This window comes from Cheilinus undulatus, linkage group 17 (assembly GCF_018320785.1).
Source record: "Cheilinus undulatus linkage group 17, ASM1832078v1, whole genome shotgun sequence".
Taxonomy (NCBI): Eukaryota; Metazoa; Chordata; class Actinopteri; order Labriformes; family Labridae; genus Cheilinus; species Cheilinus undulatus.
In genome coordinates this window covers 43,910,196-43,929,746 of record NC_054881.1, presented here as the reverse complement: position 1 = coordinate 43,929,746, position 19,551 = coordinate 43,910,196, and the positions used below count along the sequence as shown (strand labels likewise).

At 44.8% G+C, this 19,551-nt stretch overlaps 1 protein-coding gene across 1 annotated transcript; it reads right to left on the bottom strand.

Annotated features, from left to right (window-relative positions):
- Nucleotides 1-2,119: 2,119 nt before the first annotated feature.
- Nucleotides 2,120-19,544, bottom strand: mvb12ba (multivesicular body subunit 12Ba). The gene is made up of 10 exons (XM_041811656.1): nucleotides 19,349-19,544; nucleotides 9,054-9,176; nucleotides 8,860-8,967; nucleotides 8,682-8,778; nucleotides 8,402-8,531; nucleotides 7,830-7,973; nucleotides 6,821-6,915; nucleotides 6,651-6,706; nucleotides 5,143-5,202; nucleotides 2,120-3,974 (listed from the first exon to the last, which is right to left on the bottom strand). The coding sequence occupies exons 2-10, from the start codon at nucleotides 9,162-9,164 to the stop codon at nucleotides 3,888-3,890; spliced, it is 888 nt and encodes a 295-aa protein (XP_041667590.1). The 5' UTR covers nucleotides 9,165-9,176; nucleotides 19,349-19,544; the 3' UTR covers nucleotides 2,120-3,887.
- Between the last annotated feature and the right edge of the window lie 7 nt (nucleotides 19,545-19,551).

Genomic DNA, 19,551 nt, shown 5'->3' with positions numbered 1-19,551 from the left:
TCAGAGTCAGTGTTTGAAGACCACCACAGAGGAATAAACCCACTTTAAGGGTTAGAGAGAGTCAGGAGCTGAGATTTTTACACCACCATCAAACAGACCCTCAGCTTTGGTCTCTGAAGAACCTTTAAAACTCCTCAGCTTATTGGAGGCAGCAGATCTTTGACGGGAGGACGTCATATTAGAGCCCACATCCACAGTCCAGACCGGCCCAGCTCAGACCAGACCGGCCCAGCTCAGACCGGCCCAGCTCAGACCGGCCCTGCTCAGACCGGCCCAGCTCAGACATAGAACCGTGTTAGTAAAGAGCAGAGATATTTAATAGGGTTAAGGTTTTCCTCACTGTCAGAGTTTGGCTGCATTCTGTAGTTAAAATCTACCCAGCACTGGTTGTCCAGATCCATGTTCAAATTCACAGCTTCCTGTAGACCAGTGGTTCCCAATCTGGGGCTCGAGACCTCTCGGGGACATCAAAGATCTTGGGGGGGGGCAAGGTTTTGTTGATGAAGCAGTTATGTTGTTTATACACCAGTCATAAGCATGCACCGGCGTTTTTAACTGAAACAATAAAATCTAAGTCGAGTTTTGGCGGCAGTGTCACTTTTTCTTCTCTCTTGGGTCCAGGGGTGGGGTGGCTCCACTTGTCACAGGTAAATGTGTGTGTGTGTGTGTGTGTGTGTGTGTGGGGGGGGGACCAGCCATTGTTCCCTCTATTAGTCCAGCTGTTTTTGGCCCTGTGCTCCATCTTCTCCCCTCCAATTTCTCCTTTAAAGCCCTCACCTGATGCAGCTGAAGTTACCTCAGTAAACCACATTTCCTTCATCAGTAAAAACTCTCTGACTTCATTTTAACAGGATAAAATCAAAGGTGAGGCCCAAGTCTTCATTTCTTCATAGTTTAATAAAACTTCTTCAGAATACAAACTCTACTGATGTGGTTTTTGTTCGTTCTTTACAGAATATTTCTAGTTTTGGAGACAAACACCTGTCGTATTGACAGGTGGGACGTCCTGCATGCAGACGGACAGACGTTATAAAATCAGTGCCGTTAATGCAGACACCGGGTTAGTTAGCAGAGATGATAGCTTATCACAGAGCGTCACATGGACATGAGCCGGGGTCCTTTTATTTCACACGTCTGCAGTGCAAAGGACTAACGTACACGCTCACGATAAAGCCACAGGACTAATAAATAAAACAGAACATAAATGTTAATCCATGCAGTTAGGATGTGATAATGCTGACACTGCAGAAATAAAGTCAGCTTTGAACATCGGGCTCGTCCAATAAGAGTTATTCTGAAGCTAAACCCTCAAAGTTTAACACATTTTTCTGTATTATTACAAATAAAATCCAACACACAGTGAACTAAACATGTTATCTAAGGCGTTAGTGATTCTCAGACGTGGTGATAAAAATATAAAAAAACAGAATCAAAATAAAAAACGAGAATGTAAAACTCAGAAGAGCAGCAGCAAAGTGAGAATGATATTCAACTGTTGAAGGAGATGAAATTTAGATTTATAAAAACATGATCTGAACAGGTAAACACGGAGGAAGATTCAGCTGCAGATGTGAAAAATGCATGTATGAAAAAGAGGAAATGAGGCTTTTTCAGTACATAATACTCCATGCACCAACATCCCTACTGGCTGATCAGATCACATGGAGTTAGCCTAAAACCTCGCTGAGTGCAGCTCAGAGCAGCTCAGAGCATCCTGAAACCAGACTGAAGCCGGTTTTACAGAGATTCTGCAATAAAGGCTGAAAGGAATCCCCGTCTCTGTTCCACAACCAGCAATTCACACAAAGATGTAACAGAGCCGTGCACGCCCGAGCTTACACACACACACACCGGCGTCCCGTAATCAGATGGCAGCCGCTGCCCGAGCTGCTGCTTCCAAAGAAACTCGAAGCTCTGGATTTCTCGGTTCAAAACTTTGTATTTTCTAAACGAAATACGGGGAAAATAACATGAAAATTCATTTTGATTGATTAGATCCAATAGACTTTTTTCCTCCATGTTTCTGAGTTGGAGGTCCGACTTTAAGCAGTGTCACAGCGCACTATTTACACTGGAGGTCAGAAACTTCAGAGTACCGAGCTCACTTGAACACATCATGGAAGTTTTCAGACGCTGCTGTGAGCAGAGATGTGTCTGCTCTCTCCTCTCCTGGACAGAGTGTGATCAGCTCTCTAACCTCAGTCTCTCCAGTTAACCCACATTATTCTTTGTTTTATCCCGCTGTTGTTTTCTCCGATTAAATGCCGCTCGATTAAACGGCGCTGGTTTTTAAATCTCCTGTTTATGGAGACAGCAGCGCACACTCGCCGTTGCAGAATGCCATGACATCCTTTCACACTCGTTGCAGAAAAGTCTGTTACGGCTCTGATACTACCTCTCGATCCAGATCAGAAGCGGGGCGAGATCGACCCCCCATTGCGGAACGGTCGCTTTCATTCATAACGGCGTTGCGGAGCGAAGGCATAACAGACAGGGAAAAGAGAGGCAGTGTGAAAATAGCTTGAGATTAACAGCTCAGACCACATACAGACCTGGTCTGGGAGGCTTTCATCCAGAGCGGTTTGGTAGTCTTAGGGCGCACTCTGACTCAGAAACCAGAGTCATGCCTGAGCATGTTTGACCCCCAAATCTATGCTCCATCTAGAGCTCTGGCAGTGTCAGAGCGCCGTATCTGAGTGTCAGAGCGCCGTATCTGAGTGTCAGAGCGCCGTATCTGAGTGTCAGAGCGCCATATCTGAGTGTCAGAGCGCCGTATCTGAGTGTCAGAGCGCCGTATCTGAGTGTCAGAGCGCCGTATCTGAGTGTCAGAGCGCCGTATCTGAGCCCAACGAGGCAGAATGAGCTACAAAGTCAGTCCGGCTGCAGACAGGCTCTCTGTGACGGGACCGCGCTGCTCTGACGCTGCACTCGTTGTAAACAAAGGTATGCAGGTGCTGCATGAGGATGTAGGCCTGAAGGTGCAGGAGATCAGACCAGCAGCATGGAGAGGGAGGAGAATCTGGCCTTACTTTTCACTGATTTAAAGACTGATCTAGAGAGAGTAAGAGAAGTTTAGTAACGGTGGAGTGTAAACTATAATGACTGAACAGAGAGATGACCTTTTCTGGGATGTTAACGCCCAGATTTTTCTAGACTTGTTCTTGTTGTAACAGCGTGAGAGAATATTTATAGTAAAAGTAAGAGAGCATTATTCTGTGTTGTACCAAACTCAGACTAAAATAAAAACCATAGCCGGCTCTAAGGACAAAAGCAGGAGTGGTTGATGGAGCTGACAGTAGCAGTGGTTCTAGTCCAGATAAAGCTGCAGCTCATGTCCATAGACGGCACACAGAGTGGTTCACAAACACTGAAATCCAGGAACACAAAGTGCACTCACAAACATTATTTTACAGTAACACCTAAACATCACAGTCTTCATCCACCACAGGAAGTTTAGCCATCTATTTCCTGTTGATGGTGCCTCCTAGAGCTGCAGACGGTCGTGTGATCGAGGCGGACATGACGGCGGCTCTCAGAGTCTCAGGACGCCGTCCTCCATCAGAAGGAAAAGTGGTTTTATCCTCTCCTTTGTTTGAAACTCGTCCTCCTGACAGGAAGTCTGATTCACAGAAAGAAGAACACGTCAGTGAGAAAGAAAGGATCTAAAACCAGGTGGATGTTTCCGTGTCCTCCAACCAGAAAAGGTTACTCCGTCTCTTTAGTCCAGCTGGCCGTGGCTCTACCTCACACCCAGAGTCTCTACACTAGTCTTTGTTGTGTTGTTGTGTGTTTGTCCTCAGTAGTTATGTGTGTTTGTGTCTCCTGTGGTCCGTACAGGAGGTGGATGATGATGATGATGATGATGATCTGGAGGTCAGACGGCGTCCTCAGGCCTCGGAGCTCAGGGAGGTCCGTGTTGGACTGGGGGGGAGGCGAGCAGCGGCGCTGTGCTCGGTACGGAAACTGTAGTCATACTGACAGAGGAGAAGGTCACATTTAACATGGAAGACACCCTGAAAACACCATCCATCAGATCTCCTTCACAGCAAACTGAAGACAACAGCGCCCTCTGGTGGACTTCAGAAGAACACAAACATTCCTGTCTGTCAGAGCAGGCGTTTAGAGAACTGGTCCCTGACTGGTCTAGGATCAGGACTACCTGAATATTATCAACAACAATTTAACAGCTCTGACTGGAGACAAGTCCTTCAAAATAAAAGCACATCATAGAGCTGCAGACCTACAGCAGCAAAGTCTGCAGGCTGTGTGGTAATTATTCTCAGTACGAGTTTATTCTAACCTCCCAGACCAGCTTTGTTTACAGGACAAGAAGTTAAGCAGGTTATTAAACGTTAAATAACTTCTGAGCCATAAATCATAGCTCCGTTTTTTTCTCTTGTGCCGTTCTACTGAGCAGCTCTTCAGTGAGCCTGAAACTCACTCCAGAGATTAAATCCACACCAGCAGATTCAAATTTAACATCTTTAATCCATTTTCTATCATTGTTGCCACTAGCTTGATGCTAATAAATGCTAATGGCAGCTGTTTGTGAGGGGCTGTCGACCAATGGCAGACTGTTCTGTTATTTTGATATTTAGCACTAAAACCCACAATAATCAGCAGGAATCCAACTTTAAGAGGCTGAACATCATGATCCTATTTCTGTACAGTACACAAAGGTATGGGATCAATATCAGCTGATAGCCAACACTCTGGTATCAGAATCAGTGTAGAGATGAAAATACTTCTATTTTAAAACCAAAGGTAAAATTATATCACTCTGTAAAAGGGCTAAAAATGCAACAACTACAACTCTATGAATTTTAACCAGTTTTTAAGGACCATGGGAACACTGGGCGTTTTATAAATCACAGGAGTTCAATGTTGTTCCAAAAAATGTCCAAGCTAACCGGCTCTAACACGCCCAAATGTCTGCTCTGTTTTTTTATTCAAGACTGGATTCATCAGAAATAATCTGCTGACTGTTCAGTTTTTTAAAACATCCTTAGTCCTGCTATATTTTCACATTTTACCATTTAGTTCCAGTATGTCGTCTGTTCTTTACCTGCATGTTTGTTTGTGTGAAGCATGTGGGATTGCCTTCATATTTAAATAAACCCTCTGTGTCTGTAGCAGACCTACCTCTTTCTCGATCTCAGCCAGAGACTTGATAGTGATTCCCATCAGATCGATCTGCTGCAGCTGATCAGAGAGAAGAGACGTTAGCGCTGTGGTTTAAGATTTACCCTGATTCAGCCGTTTCTCAAAGAGGTAGTGAACACTCATTTCAGCTCTAAGAATCTGACTGAACTATGATAAACACATCACTGCTGCTGTTATTTCTGATATTTCACCAAAACTGATAGAAATCTACAGTTGATGGCTTTTAATTAGCTAAAAGGGACAAAATCTTCTTTGAAAGGGTGTGGCTTATGTCACAAACTTTATAAAAAAGGTAGAACGGTACAACCTCTAACCAACTTTACCATTGAGAGACCACTCCCATCACTCAGAGACCACTCCCATCATCCAGAGACCACGCCCACCATTCAGAGACCACTCCCATCACTCAGAGACCACTCCCATCATCCAGAGACCACTCCCATCCATTCAGAGACCACTCCCATCATCCAGAGACCACTCCCATCATGCAGAGACCACGCCCATCACTCAGAGACCACTCCCATCATCCAGAGACCACTCCCATCATCCAGAGACCACTCCCATCCATTCAGAGACCACTCCCATCATCCAGAGACCACTCCCATCATTCAGAGACCACGCCCATCATTCAGAGACCACTCCCATCCATTCAGAGACCACTCCCATCATCCAGAGACCACTCCCATCCATTCAGAGACCACTCCCATCATCCAGAGACCACTCCCATCCATTCAGAGACCACTCCCATCATGCAGAGACCACTCCCATCATCCAGAGACCACTCCCATCCATTCAGAGACCACTCCCATCAGCCAGAGACCACTCCCATCATCCAGAGACCACTCCCATCCATTCAGAGACCACTCCCATCATCCAGAGACCACTGCCATCATCCAGAGACCACTCCCATCACTCAGAGACCACTCCCATCATCCAGAGACCACGCCCACCATTCAGAGACCACTCCCATCACTCAGAGACCACTCCCATCATCCAGAGACCACGTCCATCATTCAGAGACCACGCCCATCATCCAGAGACCACGCCCATCATCCAGAGACCACGCCCATCACTCAGAGACCACTCCCATCATCCAGAGACCACGCCCATCATCCAGAGACCACTCCCATCACCCAAAGACCACGCCCATCACTCAGAGACCACTCCCATCATCCAGAGACCACGCCCATCATTCAGAGACCACTCCTATCATTCAGAGACCACTCCCATTATTCACAGACCACAATCACTCTGAGGCAGCATAGCAGGAGTCTGCGTCACTTTTTGGCAATGGGAGGTCAATGTCACTCCATCTTCATCTGTATTTCCCCGTCCTTTCCCCCTCCCTACTCTCAGTACCAAACTGAACCAAAGTCTGAAGTGGGCGGAGTTATCTCTGAGCTGGGGGTTTACTGTCACGTTAAAGAGTAATAATAAAGAGATGGGCTGCATTGTGGTAGAAATTTTGTGTGTTTTTTCACACTTACGTCAGATGAGGCACAGGCGAACTTCTCAGAGATCATGAAGGGAACGCCATCCATCGCTAAAAGACACGATTCGAAAATTAACTAACTCAGCAAAAACAAAATTCACAAAGAGATACGTCCATCTTCACTGACAGAAACAGAAATCCGGGAGGAGAGAGGCTGCTGCTGACCTGAGATGGCGTACAGGTTGGAGTTCTGGTGCTCGTAGTCCGGTCTCGTTGTGTTTTTTCCTCTGAAGCTCGCTGGGAGAGTCATGGAGATGTGCCTGAAAGAGAAGAAACGCAGGGTTAGTCTAAGCTTAAGGCCTCTGTCCATCACAGTTGTTCTAAGGACCCTTTAAGACAAGTTTATATCGGTCTCAGAGGTCCCAAAACATGAAAAAACACTCCAGTATTGATGTCTGCATGTCTACAAACCCCTCTGTTTCAGCCCTGCTCAGAACCAGCTGTTTCTGTGTCTGTGGCTTTAAATGTTAATGAGCTGTCTGACCCCGCCCCTCTCAGGTAAAGGATGTGGCTCTCCTGATCCTCCTCTCAGCTGGCAGCTTTGCTTTAATTTTGGTACACTAAGGTGAAGAGCAGCCCTCTGCCCTACAGTAGACAGCACCACTCCACTGCTATCTCTGACATCCTTCTGGGTCCAAGCCTGGCCCAGAGTCTCTGGAGTCGTTTTCCCACTTAAAAGCATACTGAAGGCACCATTTAGCACTGAACTCTGAAAACCAAGAGCAATGCCCAACCCTGCCTTGCTCACCTCACACTACAGGAAACGCTAATTCCATCATATTTAGACTCATTAGATAATCAGGCCTTTGCTGGAGGAGGAGAACCAGGCACAGAAACGGCATGATTATCTCACAGAGTAGACTCCATCTCAGTCTGAGGCAGAGTAATAAACAGCTGGAATTTATCTCTATACAAAGATGGATCTTGGGAGTGATCAGACAGCTCTAGAGCTAAACCTACATGACAAACACAGCAGACATCTTCCTCTCTTCTTCAGACAGTTCCTCCTGTTTCCTCTAATCTAAACATAGATCTGTTTCCTCCCTGTGGAAAGACGGTCGAGGACAGAGAACATCCTCTTTTCTCTTTCAGACCGAGCACAGAGACTGGGCCGTGTGTGTTGATCCAGGAAACATGTGACACACGTGTACAGACATGACCAGGGCGGACATACTTGGGCAGGGGAGCAGCAGGGACCGAGTTAGAGCTGGAGGACGAGTTCACGTTCTGGATGTTGTTGGAGATCGGAGTGTGAGACAAGTCCTGGGCGCGAGGAACGTTCCCCATCCGGTACCAGATCCCCATGTTGTTCAGCTCCCTGTTACACAGCAAAGAAGCAGCAGGAGAGACTTCATAAGAGAGGTTATGTTTCACAATAAGAATGACAAACTCTCCATTTTTCCTAGCGTCTCCAAACATGAGTCACAGATTCAGGGACATTTCTCTGCAGATCTTTAGCACTCATGAATTTAACTCTGCAACCTGCCCAGATTCCACTCATGGGTTTAAGAGAAGTCTTGTTGATCAACTCTGATGTCAGGAAACCTGGAATTCTGGGTAAAACTGACACTATTGCCTCCCTGACAGATACAGATGTGCAATCTCCCACTAACCTGTATTTCCCAGCTGCAGATGAGCTTTAAATCTGAGAGCATTCTGTCTGTCTCAGGTTTTCTGAGTGACTCACACTCTCTGAGAGCTCCAGTAAAGTTCTGATTCTAACCCGTGTGACCTCCGTCTGCTCACCCTATGAAAGTGTACTGAGGGGGCGCCTGTTTGGAGCGTCCCAGGATGCGGATGTCACAGATGGCAGCTTCTGTGGAGTCTCGAGGAATAAACTTGATGCAGAGTCGCCTCTTCCTGAACGCCTGCTCCTCTGTGGGTCACAAAAACAATGAAGAGAGTCAAACTTTCTGCTCATTAACATCACTGATGTGCTGTTTTTAGGGTTAGGGTGCAACGCTTTAAGACGGCTCTAGCACATATTGACTTCAATGCTTCTTTTGCTCTTGTCTGGAAAACCTACGTGTGTCGACGGTCTCCTGGATGGGGATGAATCCAACCGGCAGAGTGTCCTTTATATCGATCAGCTTCATGTCCACCAGAACGTTTCCTAAATGACTCTGCAGGGAAAAGGAGCCGGTCACTGTTAACTCCATATGAGGACCTCAGAGGTTTATCTGTCTACTTTATTAAAGACTTACGTTTTCTTTAGAGAAGACTCTGGTGAAGCAGAGGTAACGGGTCACTTTGGATTTGAAGAGGCCGTCTTTCCAGAGATCAGCGTCCAGACCGTCTGTCGTTGTCGACACCTGCAGGAACAGTAATCAATCAAAATATTAAATTAATCCCAGAGAAATGACTCCAGTATCTGTGTCTGTTAGTGTTCAGAACTCACCACATCATAACCAGTGGGGGCCCTGTTCCTGGAGGCCACTACTCCCACTCCTGTGATGGGGTCCATGGGCATCTCAGGCAGAGCTTCAGAGAGGTCCCGAACCTCCGGCATCTTTGTACAGATCTACAACAGAAAACATCCAGACTGATGAACATCCTGCTAAATGTTTGAATCCAAGCTGTTCAAACTGAAGGCAGAGCTGCAGGATAGAGCGAGCATCTTCTCTACATCTTCACCCATGTTCTGTGTCTCTGTCACTGATACTGTAGGCAGGAACTCTACCTGGGAACTAGGAACCTTTGCAGGGACCAGGGTCTAAATGTAATTCTGTGGTAGAATATTTTACCCACTGAAAAATCCTAACCCTAACCCTGCTTCTCCAACAGTTACATTTATTCTGTAAACATTGAAGTATATAATCTGGTTCCTGCTGACTGCCTGGTCTTTCTGAATCCTGGCTGAATCAGGATTAGACCTGAACCACTATGAAGCAGAAACCACCATTCTATCATTGAAATTGTGATTTTGTATGTGATTATTTTCCAAGTCCCTCATCTTATGTATTTTTCAACAAACACAACAGATCTAACTAGGGCTGAACAATACTGATTAATAATGAACTGCTGTATAGAAGAGGGTGATCCTTGAATGTCACTTTTTATTGATTAAGACAAACGTGCACAAATAAGGAAGAGATTTTTGTAAACCAGTCTAAAGATGTAACATCTGAATGACTGTATGAGTAGAGCAAAACATCTCTGCAGTAAAACCAGTTTTAAATTGGCATTTGGACACAGGTTAGAGAAATACTGCACCTTCTGTGATTTGAAGGTTGAAATTTAAAATAATTTCGATTAATTGCCCAGTCCTCGCCAGGATGTCTGATCTGCAGAATCTTCCTGGGACTTTAGTCCCTGCTGGACTGAAGTCCATTTAGTTCCTTAAAGGTCACAGTAGGATTGGGTAGCCGCTTTTTAACACCGTCATACCCTCCCCAAATGTTACCAGGATATACGGTACTCCAACTTTAACACCAAGACACGAATATGAGTGGTCATATCATCATTCATTCATATCACATTAATATCAGTCATATCTTGCCCAGCTTTACCGTGGGTATTAAACAGAGAGTCATAACTTTGATTTTTCCACATCCTACCTGTGTGAGAGCAGCTTTCCTTCACTGATAAACTCTGTACTACTGTGTTGATGTGTTTTGGTGTTTGCTGGCAGACAGAGTTTGGGAATAACTGGTGTAATGTGTGCATTTGGGGGATTATAAGATAAAGAATCAGCTGAAACTCTCCTCCTGTCTGTGGTCTCCCTGGGTTTTAAAACTAGTTCAGATCTGAGGATGGTCTGGTGTGCAGCCAGCCTCAGGGAGTGAAACACTTCAACAACCTGAAACCATAAAAACCCACTGATCTGTGGCTCCTGTTAAAGCCTGTTTTACAGAGGATTTATAAATACAACTTTAATTTTACCCTACAGAAGCAACACGTGGATTAACAGCAAACCTTTCCCACAGCGCCGTCCCCCACGTGATTGGTCGGATATTTAACGGTGAGCATTCCCGCCGCATGACATCACAATCAAAACAGAGCACTCCCCACAAACCAACAAGCCTGCACAACTACACACAACACCTACACACACACACACACACACATCCCACAGAGAAACACAAACACACATTGTGTCATAGTTTCGACTTTTTCAGCCGTGAGGATCTGGCAGCTCGCCCTGCCTCAAAGCATTTTAAACCAGAGTTAAAGTTTATGAAGAGTTAGATAAAAAGTGTGTGTTGTTGTGTGTAGTTTGTGTATTTCTTATTGTGCAGACAACTCTGACATTTCTAAGTGAAGGCTGTAGAACAGCAGCATATTAAACAGCAGTAAGAGGAGGGGGATTTGCAGAGACCCTCTTGAAGCTGCCTGGACGACAGAGGCCTCCTGCACAGCGTCTCCATGAAAACCAGCGTTCTCTTTTCACGGACGCCACACAAAGACGGCGAGGATAAAGGGCAGCCTGACTCCAAACTGACGTGTGTGTCAGTGAATGAATGTGTGTGTCTGAGGCTGGAGAACAAACGGAGCATGCAGACCAGTGATCTGAGACAGTAGACTCCCAGTATCACTTCCACATCCTCCCAGCACACAAACCCAGAGCTGGATGTGGACTGGAGCAGAGAGAAGGAAATACTCTAGACTCTAAAACCTGCAGGGAAATACTCTGGACTCTAAAACCTGCAGGGAAATACTCTAGACTCTAAAACCTGCAGGGAAATACTCTAGACTCTAAAACCTGCAGGGAAATACTCTAGACTCTAAAACCTGCAGGGAAATACTGACTCTAAAACCTGCAGGAAATACTCTAGACTCTAAAACCTGCAGGGAAATACTCTAGACTCTAAAACCTGCATGGAAATACTCTTGACTCTAAAACCTGCATGGAAATACTCTAGACTCTAAAACCTGCAGGGAAATACTCTGGACTCTAAAACCTGCAGGGAAATACTCTAGACTCTAAAACCTGCAGGGAAATACTCTAGACTCTAAAACCTGCAGGGAAATACTCTAGACTCTAAAACCTGCAGGGAAATACTCTAGACTCTAAAACCTGCAGGGAAATACTCTAGACTCTAAAACCTGCAGGGAAATACTCTAGACTCTAAAACCTGCAGGGAAATACTCTGGACTATAAAACCTGCAGGGAAATACTCTGGACTATAAAACCTGCAGGGAAATACTCTAGACTCTAAAACCTGCAGGGAAATACTCTAGACTCTAAAACCTGCAGGGAAATACTCTGGACTCTAAAACCTGCAGGGAAATACTCTAGACTCTAAAACCTGCAGGGAAATACTCTAGACTCTAAAACCTGCAGGGAAATACTCTAGACTCTAAAACCTGCAGGGAAATACTCTGGACTCTAAAACCTGCAGGGAAATACTCTAGACTCTAAAACCTGCAGGGAAATACTCTGGACTCTAAAACCTGCAGGGAAATACTCTAGACTCTAAAACCTGCAGGGAAATACTCTAGACTCTAAAACCTGCAGGGAAATACTCTGGACTCTAAAACCTGCAGGGAAATACTCTAGACTCTAAAACCTGCAGTTAAATACTCTAGACTCTAAAACCTGCAGGGAAATACTCTGGACTCTAAAACCTGCAGGGAAATACTCTAGACTCTAAAACCTGCAGGGAAATACTCTAGACTCTAAAACCTGCAGGGAAATACTCCGGACTCTAAAACCTGCAGGGAAATACTCTGGACTATAAAACCTGCAGGGAAATACTCTGGACTATAAAACCTGCAGGGAAATACTCTAGACTCTAAAACCTGCAGGGAAATACTCTAGACTCTAAAACCTGCAGGGAAATACTCTGGACTCTAAAACCTGCAGGGAAATACTCTAGACTCTAAAACCTGCAGGGAAATACTCTAGACTCTAAAACCTGCAGGGAAATACTCTAGACTCTAAAACCTGCAGGAAATACTCTAGACTCTAAAACCTGCAGGAAATACTCTGGACTCTAAAACCTGCAGGAAATACTCTAGACTCTAAAACCTGCAGGAAATACTCTAGACTCTAAAACCTGCACGGAAATACTCGGGACTCTAAAACCTGCAGTGACATACTCTCGACTATACAACCTGCATGGTTAGACTCTGGACTATAAAACCTGCAGGGAAATACTCTGGACTCTAAAACCTGCAGGGAAATACTCTAGACTCTAAAACCTGCAGGGAAATACTCTAGACTCTAAAACCTGCAGGGAAATACTCTGGACTATAAAACCTGCAGGGAAATACTCTGGACTCTAAAACCTGCAGGGAAATACTCTGGACTATAAAACCTGCAGGGAAATACTCTGGACTATAAAACCTGCAGGGAAATACTCTAGACTCTAAAACCTGCAGGGAAATACTCCGGACTCTAAAACCTGCAGGGAAATACTCTGGACTATAAAACCTGCAGGGAAATACTCTGGACTATAAAACCTGCAGGGAAATACTCTAGACTCTAAAACCTGCAGGGAAATACTCCAGACTCTAAAACCTGCAGGGAAATACTCTGGACTCTAAAACCTGCAGGGAAATACTCTGGACTCTAAAACCTGCAGGGAAATACTCTAGACTCTAAAACCTGCAGGGAAATACTCTAGACTCTAAAACCTGCAGGGAAATACTCTAGACTCTAAAACCTGCAGGGAAATACTCTAGACTCTAAAACCTGCAGGGAAATACTCTAGACTCTAAAACCTGCAGGGAAATACTCTGGACTCTAAAACCTGCAGGGAAATACTCTGGACTCTAAAACCTGCAGGGAAATACTCTAGACTCTAAAACCTGCAGGGAAATACTCTAGACTCTAAAACCTGCAGGGAAATACTCTGGACTATAAAACCTGCAGGGAAATACTCTAGACTCTAAAACCTGCAGGGAAATACTCTAGACTCTAAAACCTGCAGGGAAATACTCTGGACTATAAAACCTGCAGGGAAATACTCCAGACTCTAAAACCTGCAGGGAAATACTCTAGACTCTAAAACCTGCAGGGAAATACTCTAGACTCTAAAACCTGCAGGGAAATACTCTGGACTCTAAAACCTGCAGGGAAATACTCTGGACTCTAAAACCTGCAGGGAAATACTCTAGACTCTAAAACCTGCAGGGAAATACTCTAGACTCTAAAACCTGCAGGGAAATACTCTAGACTCTAAAACCTGCAGGGAAATACTCCGGACTCTAAAACCTGCAGGGAAATACTCTGGACTATAAAACCTGCAGGGAAATACTCTGGACTCTAAAACCTGCAGGGAAATACTCTAGACTCTAAAACCTGCAGGGAAATACTCTGGACTCTAAAACCTGCAGGGAAATACTCTAGACTCTAAAACCTGCAGGGAAATACTCCAGACTCTAAAACCTGCAGGGAAATACTCTGGACTCTAAAACCTGCAGGGAAATACTCCAGACTCTAAAACCTGCAGGGAAATACTCTAGACTCTAAAACCTGCAGGGAAATACTCTAGACTCTAAAACCTGCAGGGAAATACTCTAGACTCTAAAACCTGCAGGGAAATACTCTGGACTATAAAACCTGCAGGGAAATACTCCAGACTCTAAAACCTGCAGGGAAATACTCTGGACTATAAAACCTGCAGGGAAATACTCTAGACTCTAAAACCTGCAGGGAAATACTCTGGACTCTAAAACCTGCAGGGAAATACTCTGGACTCTAAAACCTGCAGGGAAATACTCTAGACTCTATTGTCTCCTGGCTGTTTTTTTCTTTTTTTTGGTGGGTCTTTCTCATTAACAGCTCTTTGGGGTTTAATACACTTAAGGAAACGATCCATTTCCCCTCAATTTCCCTCACAAAACTGTCAATCAAGCCCTTGATGTGTGTCATTCTAACAATCCCCCCCACCCGCTGATTTAACTAACTGCAAAGACGGCGTTCCTTTTAAGGAGTTATAGGGATTTTTAGATTAGGCAAATAGAATTTGCAGTCATACATGGAAATAAATGTTTATAAAATACTGATCATGTAAATTAACAAAAACAATCGTGTTGCTGAATAGTTGTAAATATGACTTATAGAAGCAAAAAAATCTCACGGCACACCTAGACTCACCTCAAGGCACACCATTTGAGAACCACTGCTCTAGACTCTAACAGCTGCTCAGACACAGGGATGTTTACAGAAAACCACACGGAGGAATAAAGGGAAGATAAAGGAGACTAAAGACTGAATGTAACTGAAAATGACCAGCCAGTGTAATCCTAACCATGATGGTGGTATCAGTGAAACAAGAATCTGCCACTTCTCTCCTCTGTTTAACTCTGCTTAGATGACTGTAAAAAAGCCTTTTAGCTTCAGTCTCATCTTCCTCTGCATCCTGTTAATGACTGAATGATTAACCACATTATCATCATCATCAGTGAAAAAGCACCATGAACCAATCCTAAAGGACACCTGAGAGTGAACTACTGCAGCCTAAATGTCTATCACTATTATTCTCATCAACACTGAGATCATGAGAATCAGTCACATCTATTTCAGCTGCCAGTATGGACAGCCACTATATCAGCCTTTAATGTCAGCCTATATTCTAAGCACCTCCTTCCTTCACCCAGAATTAACTGTACTCTTTTGTGTCTTTTAATTCTATTTCAGTGTTCATGAGGCACATTTTAGTCATTTTATTCTAAAATGTGGACTAGAGCAGAGCTCACACAGGCCTAAATCAGCTAATTAACACATAACCCAGAATGGGATTTATTTTTGTGATGCATAGTCATGCAATGAAGATTTAACCTTCTTTTATATAATTTTGATTTTATTCATAAAGGGGTCTGGAAACCGTTTGCCTGCTGCAGACTGGGGTCACTCTGAGTAGCATGCATGTAGATGGAAGCATGGAGATCAGTGATTATGTCTGGAGCATTCTCAATGATGACCAAGGCCCAGACATCACTGTCTCCTCTGTAAAAGACTCTGGTATAAAAAGGTCAGTTGTGCTGTTCAGCTGGCATGTAGCCTCATGTGGAGAGGAGGATAGGATTATTAATGACTTAGAACAACAGAGGAGCAGAACAACAGCAGCTGTAATCATGAAATCAGGACTAGACCTGCCTCTGCCTCACTCTCTCTGCTGACTACTGTGTCTGTTGGAATCTGAGGATGCTGTCTCTCTGGAGATTTTCAAAAACGTTTGCAAACTCTACAGAGATTGTGCACAAACTGTTCTTGCACCCTGATGGTTTAGAAACCCCCAAATCTGTCCATCCTGTCCAGTTAGAGTTCTTTGAAAGGACAAGCTTTCGGCAGCAGTAGCTCAGTCTGTAAGGATGTGGGCTGGAAATCAGAGGGTTGCTGATCCAAGTCCTGATCAGACCATATGTGGACTCTGGCCTGGTAGCTGGAGAGGTGCCAGTTCACTTTCTGAGTCCTGTTGCCCTTGAGCAAGGCACTGAACCCCCAACAGCTTCAGCGAGAGCAGCACAGCCGTCTCTGACATCTCTCCATTGGTGCACGTCTCTGAGGATCCTGTGTGCATGTAACTCAGCCTGAGTGTGATATGAATGGAGTGTGAACTTCTTTTTAGGGATTAATAAAGTACACCTTAAGTTTGAGTTTCATTTTCAGCCCCCCCCCCCGAAGAAGGAGGGGAGTTAGTGAACATACACAGGTACAATCCAAGCTATCAGCTTCAGCAGATCGGTGACACATTCTATTTGTTTCCAATCTAGGATTGTCCTAGGGTGCACCCTTACTGTTGACCTGTTATTCTCTTTCATCACGTTGATACTGGGTACTCATGAACCCTGGTATTGTAGATTTTACGTAGGTGGATTATGGAGGAATCAAACATTTTGACCTCTGTAGTTCCTGGTGCATCCTCTGGATAACTCTCAGACCTCAGGCTGTCTTCTCTCTCACAGGGCCTTGGTTGGGCTTGCAGCGGCATGCTGGCTGTGGTTTTAGGGGCTTATCATGAAGTTAACAAACAGGTTCTCTGAATTAAGCAGAAAGACTCTCCCACAGGTGCAGTAAATCTGGTCAATTACATAATTAAGCATGCTTTTGCCATGTTCTGCATCTGAATGTGGGTTGGGCTCAGCCCCCGCTTTATTTAACAGCTCAGAGGAATAGAGCAGAGACTAATATTTAATCACGATTATATCAGACTGGAAACAGCACAATTAACTACCATCCATCAGCAATCTAACGCCTAAACTGGTCCTGATGCCACCTCTGACTGAGCATGAATCTTTAGTTATGTCTGGGTTCATGACAGTCGAGTTTAACAGCAAAGTTTGGGGGAAAGTACTGCATGTCTCTGCATTAAAGCCAGTCTTTTTAACAGTAAATGGAGGCATCAGCAGCCAGAAGGGAGGGCTGTGGTACAGATTTAGCCTGGGTAAAGATGGGACAGTCTGATCTGGTGTCTCATCAACACTCTGCAGCTATGTTTTATTTTTAGAGCTCCGTCTTAGGCTGTGAAACACAAATATCAAATATCCTACTGATGAGAAGGGAATAAGGAGTTTCATCCAATGCTGATGTCCTTAAATGGATCATCTGTCCTAAAACCTCATTAACCAAAAGCACATTTTCACTTTTCAGTGATTCTAAATCAGATGGTTTTAATCAGTGATGGATTCATTCTTGTTCAGGATTTTGTTGGTCAGAGTTTTTCCTGCATTCAGAATTTACTGAGGATTTCCATCAGCCAATGGCAGCCCTGGATGAATCTGACTTCTGTGGCTGTCTTGTGCCACATGTGGTGTCAGTGCTGTTGTTTGTGAAATAAAGCAGAATTTTCTTCTCTTAGTTACACAGTTATGAGGTCCTAAAGATGCTTGTAAAAGTGTTTGGTAGAGCCAGAACTCACAGAGCGTGCACTGGGGCTGAACCAATTTGGAAAATAATCTAATGGTGATTTGCTATGCAGTTATTCTTGAACTTTCCTTTACTCCTGAACAAGGGCTGAACAATTCTTTACAAGTGTCTCATTCTGATGATTTTGAATCCTGCTGCAAACTGGATATGAATTTTTGCATTGAAGGTTGTTGTCAATCTTATATTTAATCTAAAAAAGTACAAAAAAGGAGGTAGGATTTTTTGCAGACTATTCTAAAAAATAATGGCACCTGAATGATTGCATGGCATGTCATGAATAACATCTCTGCTGCAAATAAAAGTTTCAAACTGGTATTCTGACAGAAATTTCAGGTCAAAAAAAATATTGCACCTTTTGTGATTTGAAAATTGCAGCAGGCCATATTGCGACTTACTCTCATTTTCCAAATAAATGCCCAGCCCTAACGTGCACAGAAAGGTGCCACCAGCAGCTCATTTTAACCAGGACAGACCTGCTGGCTGCCCAGCTGTGTAGAAACACTCTAACCATGCTACCTGCCTGGTCCTGATTACAGATCCACACTCTGTAGTTTGGATCTTAAAAGGACCGCTCAGAGCCGACGGTCCGATGTGTGAGTCTCACAGCTGCAGCCCTGGGGTCTCCAGGGACCAGGTTTAGTGTGAACGGTTTCTAAAAGGTTTCATTCAAACACTCTTACAAACAGCTCTGACACTCTTTCAATATTTGCAGCACAAAAAGAAGGGAAATGGCCCTTTACCTTCAGACCGCAGCTGAGGAACAGCTGTGAGTTTGACTATAATGTCCTTCAGGGACGTTTGAAGCCTCAGTTTAAGCCTCAAACATCAGAGCAGTCCTAACATGGTGGGAGCTTTCACAATAAAAACACAGCAGTCTGAACTTATCAGACTTTTAGCTGCAGGGTCATCTTCTCCTGCAGCCTGGCGAGGGCTGATTGACCAGGATTTTATAATCCTGCAGTCAGGAAATGTACCATTAACGCTAAAGCTCAGCTGATTATGATCAGTGTTTAGTTTAAAGACAATTACCTGTCAACTATACAGATTTAATGTTGTCTGTGGTTCAGTTTAGAAACACAGATCTTTAGTTGTTACTTAGAGCTGGATGAGGACTCAGGTCCATCCAGGCATGACCCAGTAAAAATCCACCATGTCTGAGCTCAAGCATCCGTTCAGAAGAGTCTGGATGATGGATATGAGCGGTGATCTCTGCAGATGTGGAGCTGACTAGGACCCCTGTGTGAGCTGGACTAGAGGCCTGAGTAAATACATGTCGGTTCTGTTCTGCTCTTACTCCGCTGATAAACTCTGCACACATCCAGACCTTCTGGATGTCTCCTCTTATTTATACCTCAGCTTCCTCCTCTGTTTGAAGTTTCTGATCTAAACAGATCTGAAGTAAAGCCACAGTTCTGGTTCAAGCTGGCCCTCAGTCTGCGGACTCCTCTGAACCCCGACCCAGAATAATTCTGATCCTAGCAGGCAGGGTCTGGTAGCTAACACCCCCGACCCTCCATCTGTGTCAAAATCAGCCCCTTCAGTTTTTAACTAGCAGGTTTTTCTCTTCCTGCAGTCTTTGCTGAGCGGAGCTGCAGCTGCTAACAGCTAGCAGGCTAACAGCTAGCAGGCTAACAGCTAACCAAACACCAGCTACGACAAACGGAAACCGTTAGCATGCTCCTGAGATTACTCCGCCGTTACAGCCTTCAGCTGAGTAACCTCTGCCCTCTTCACCACATTAGCTCTTACCATAGCCGCAGTTCCACCCAGTCAGAGACAAAACCACATTTAAAGCTCCAGGACACCGAGGCTAGCCGCTGCTATGCTAATGCTAATGCTAATGCTAGCTAACTAGCTTATCGGAGTAGTCCACTTACCAGAGGGGGTCAGGATCAAACCGGGCGTCGTCTGTTTTCTGCTCTCGCTCGGTCTCACGGCTTCACAGCCCAGAGGACACCTCCCTGTCTAAGAGCAGGTACGGGTGGAGGACCAGAGCCGAGCCAGGAGCTGCTGGGGGGTTCTCATGGTGCCGATCCAGCTAGCGGTGTGAGCCGCAGGGAGCCATCGGAGGAGGAGCAGG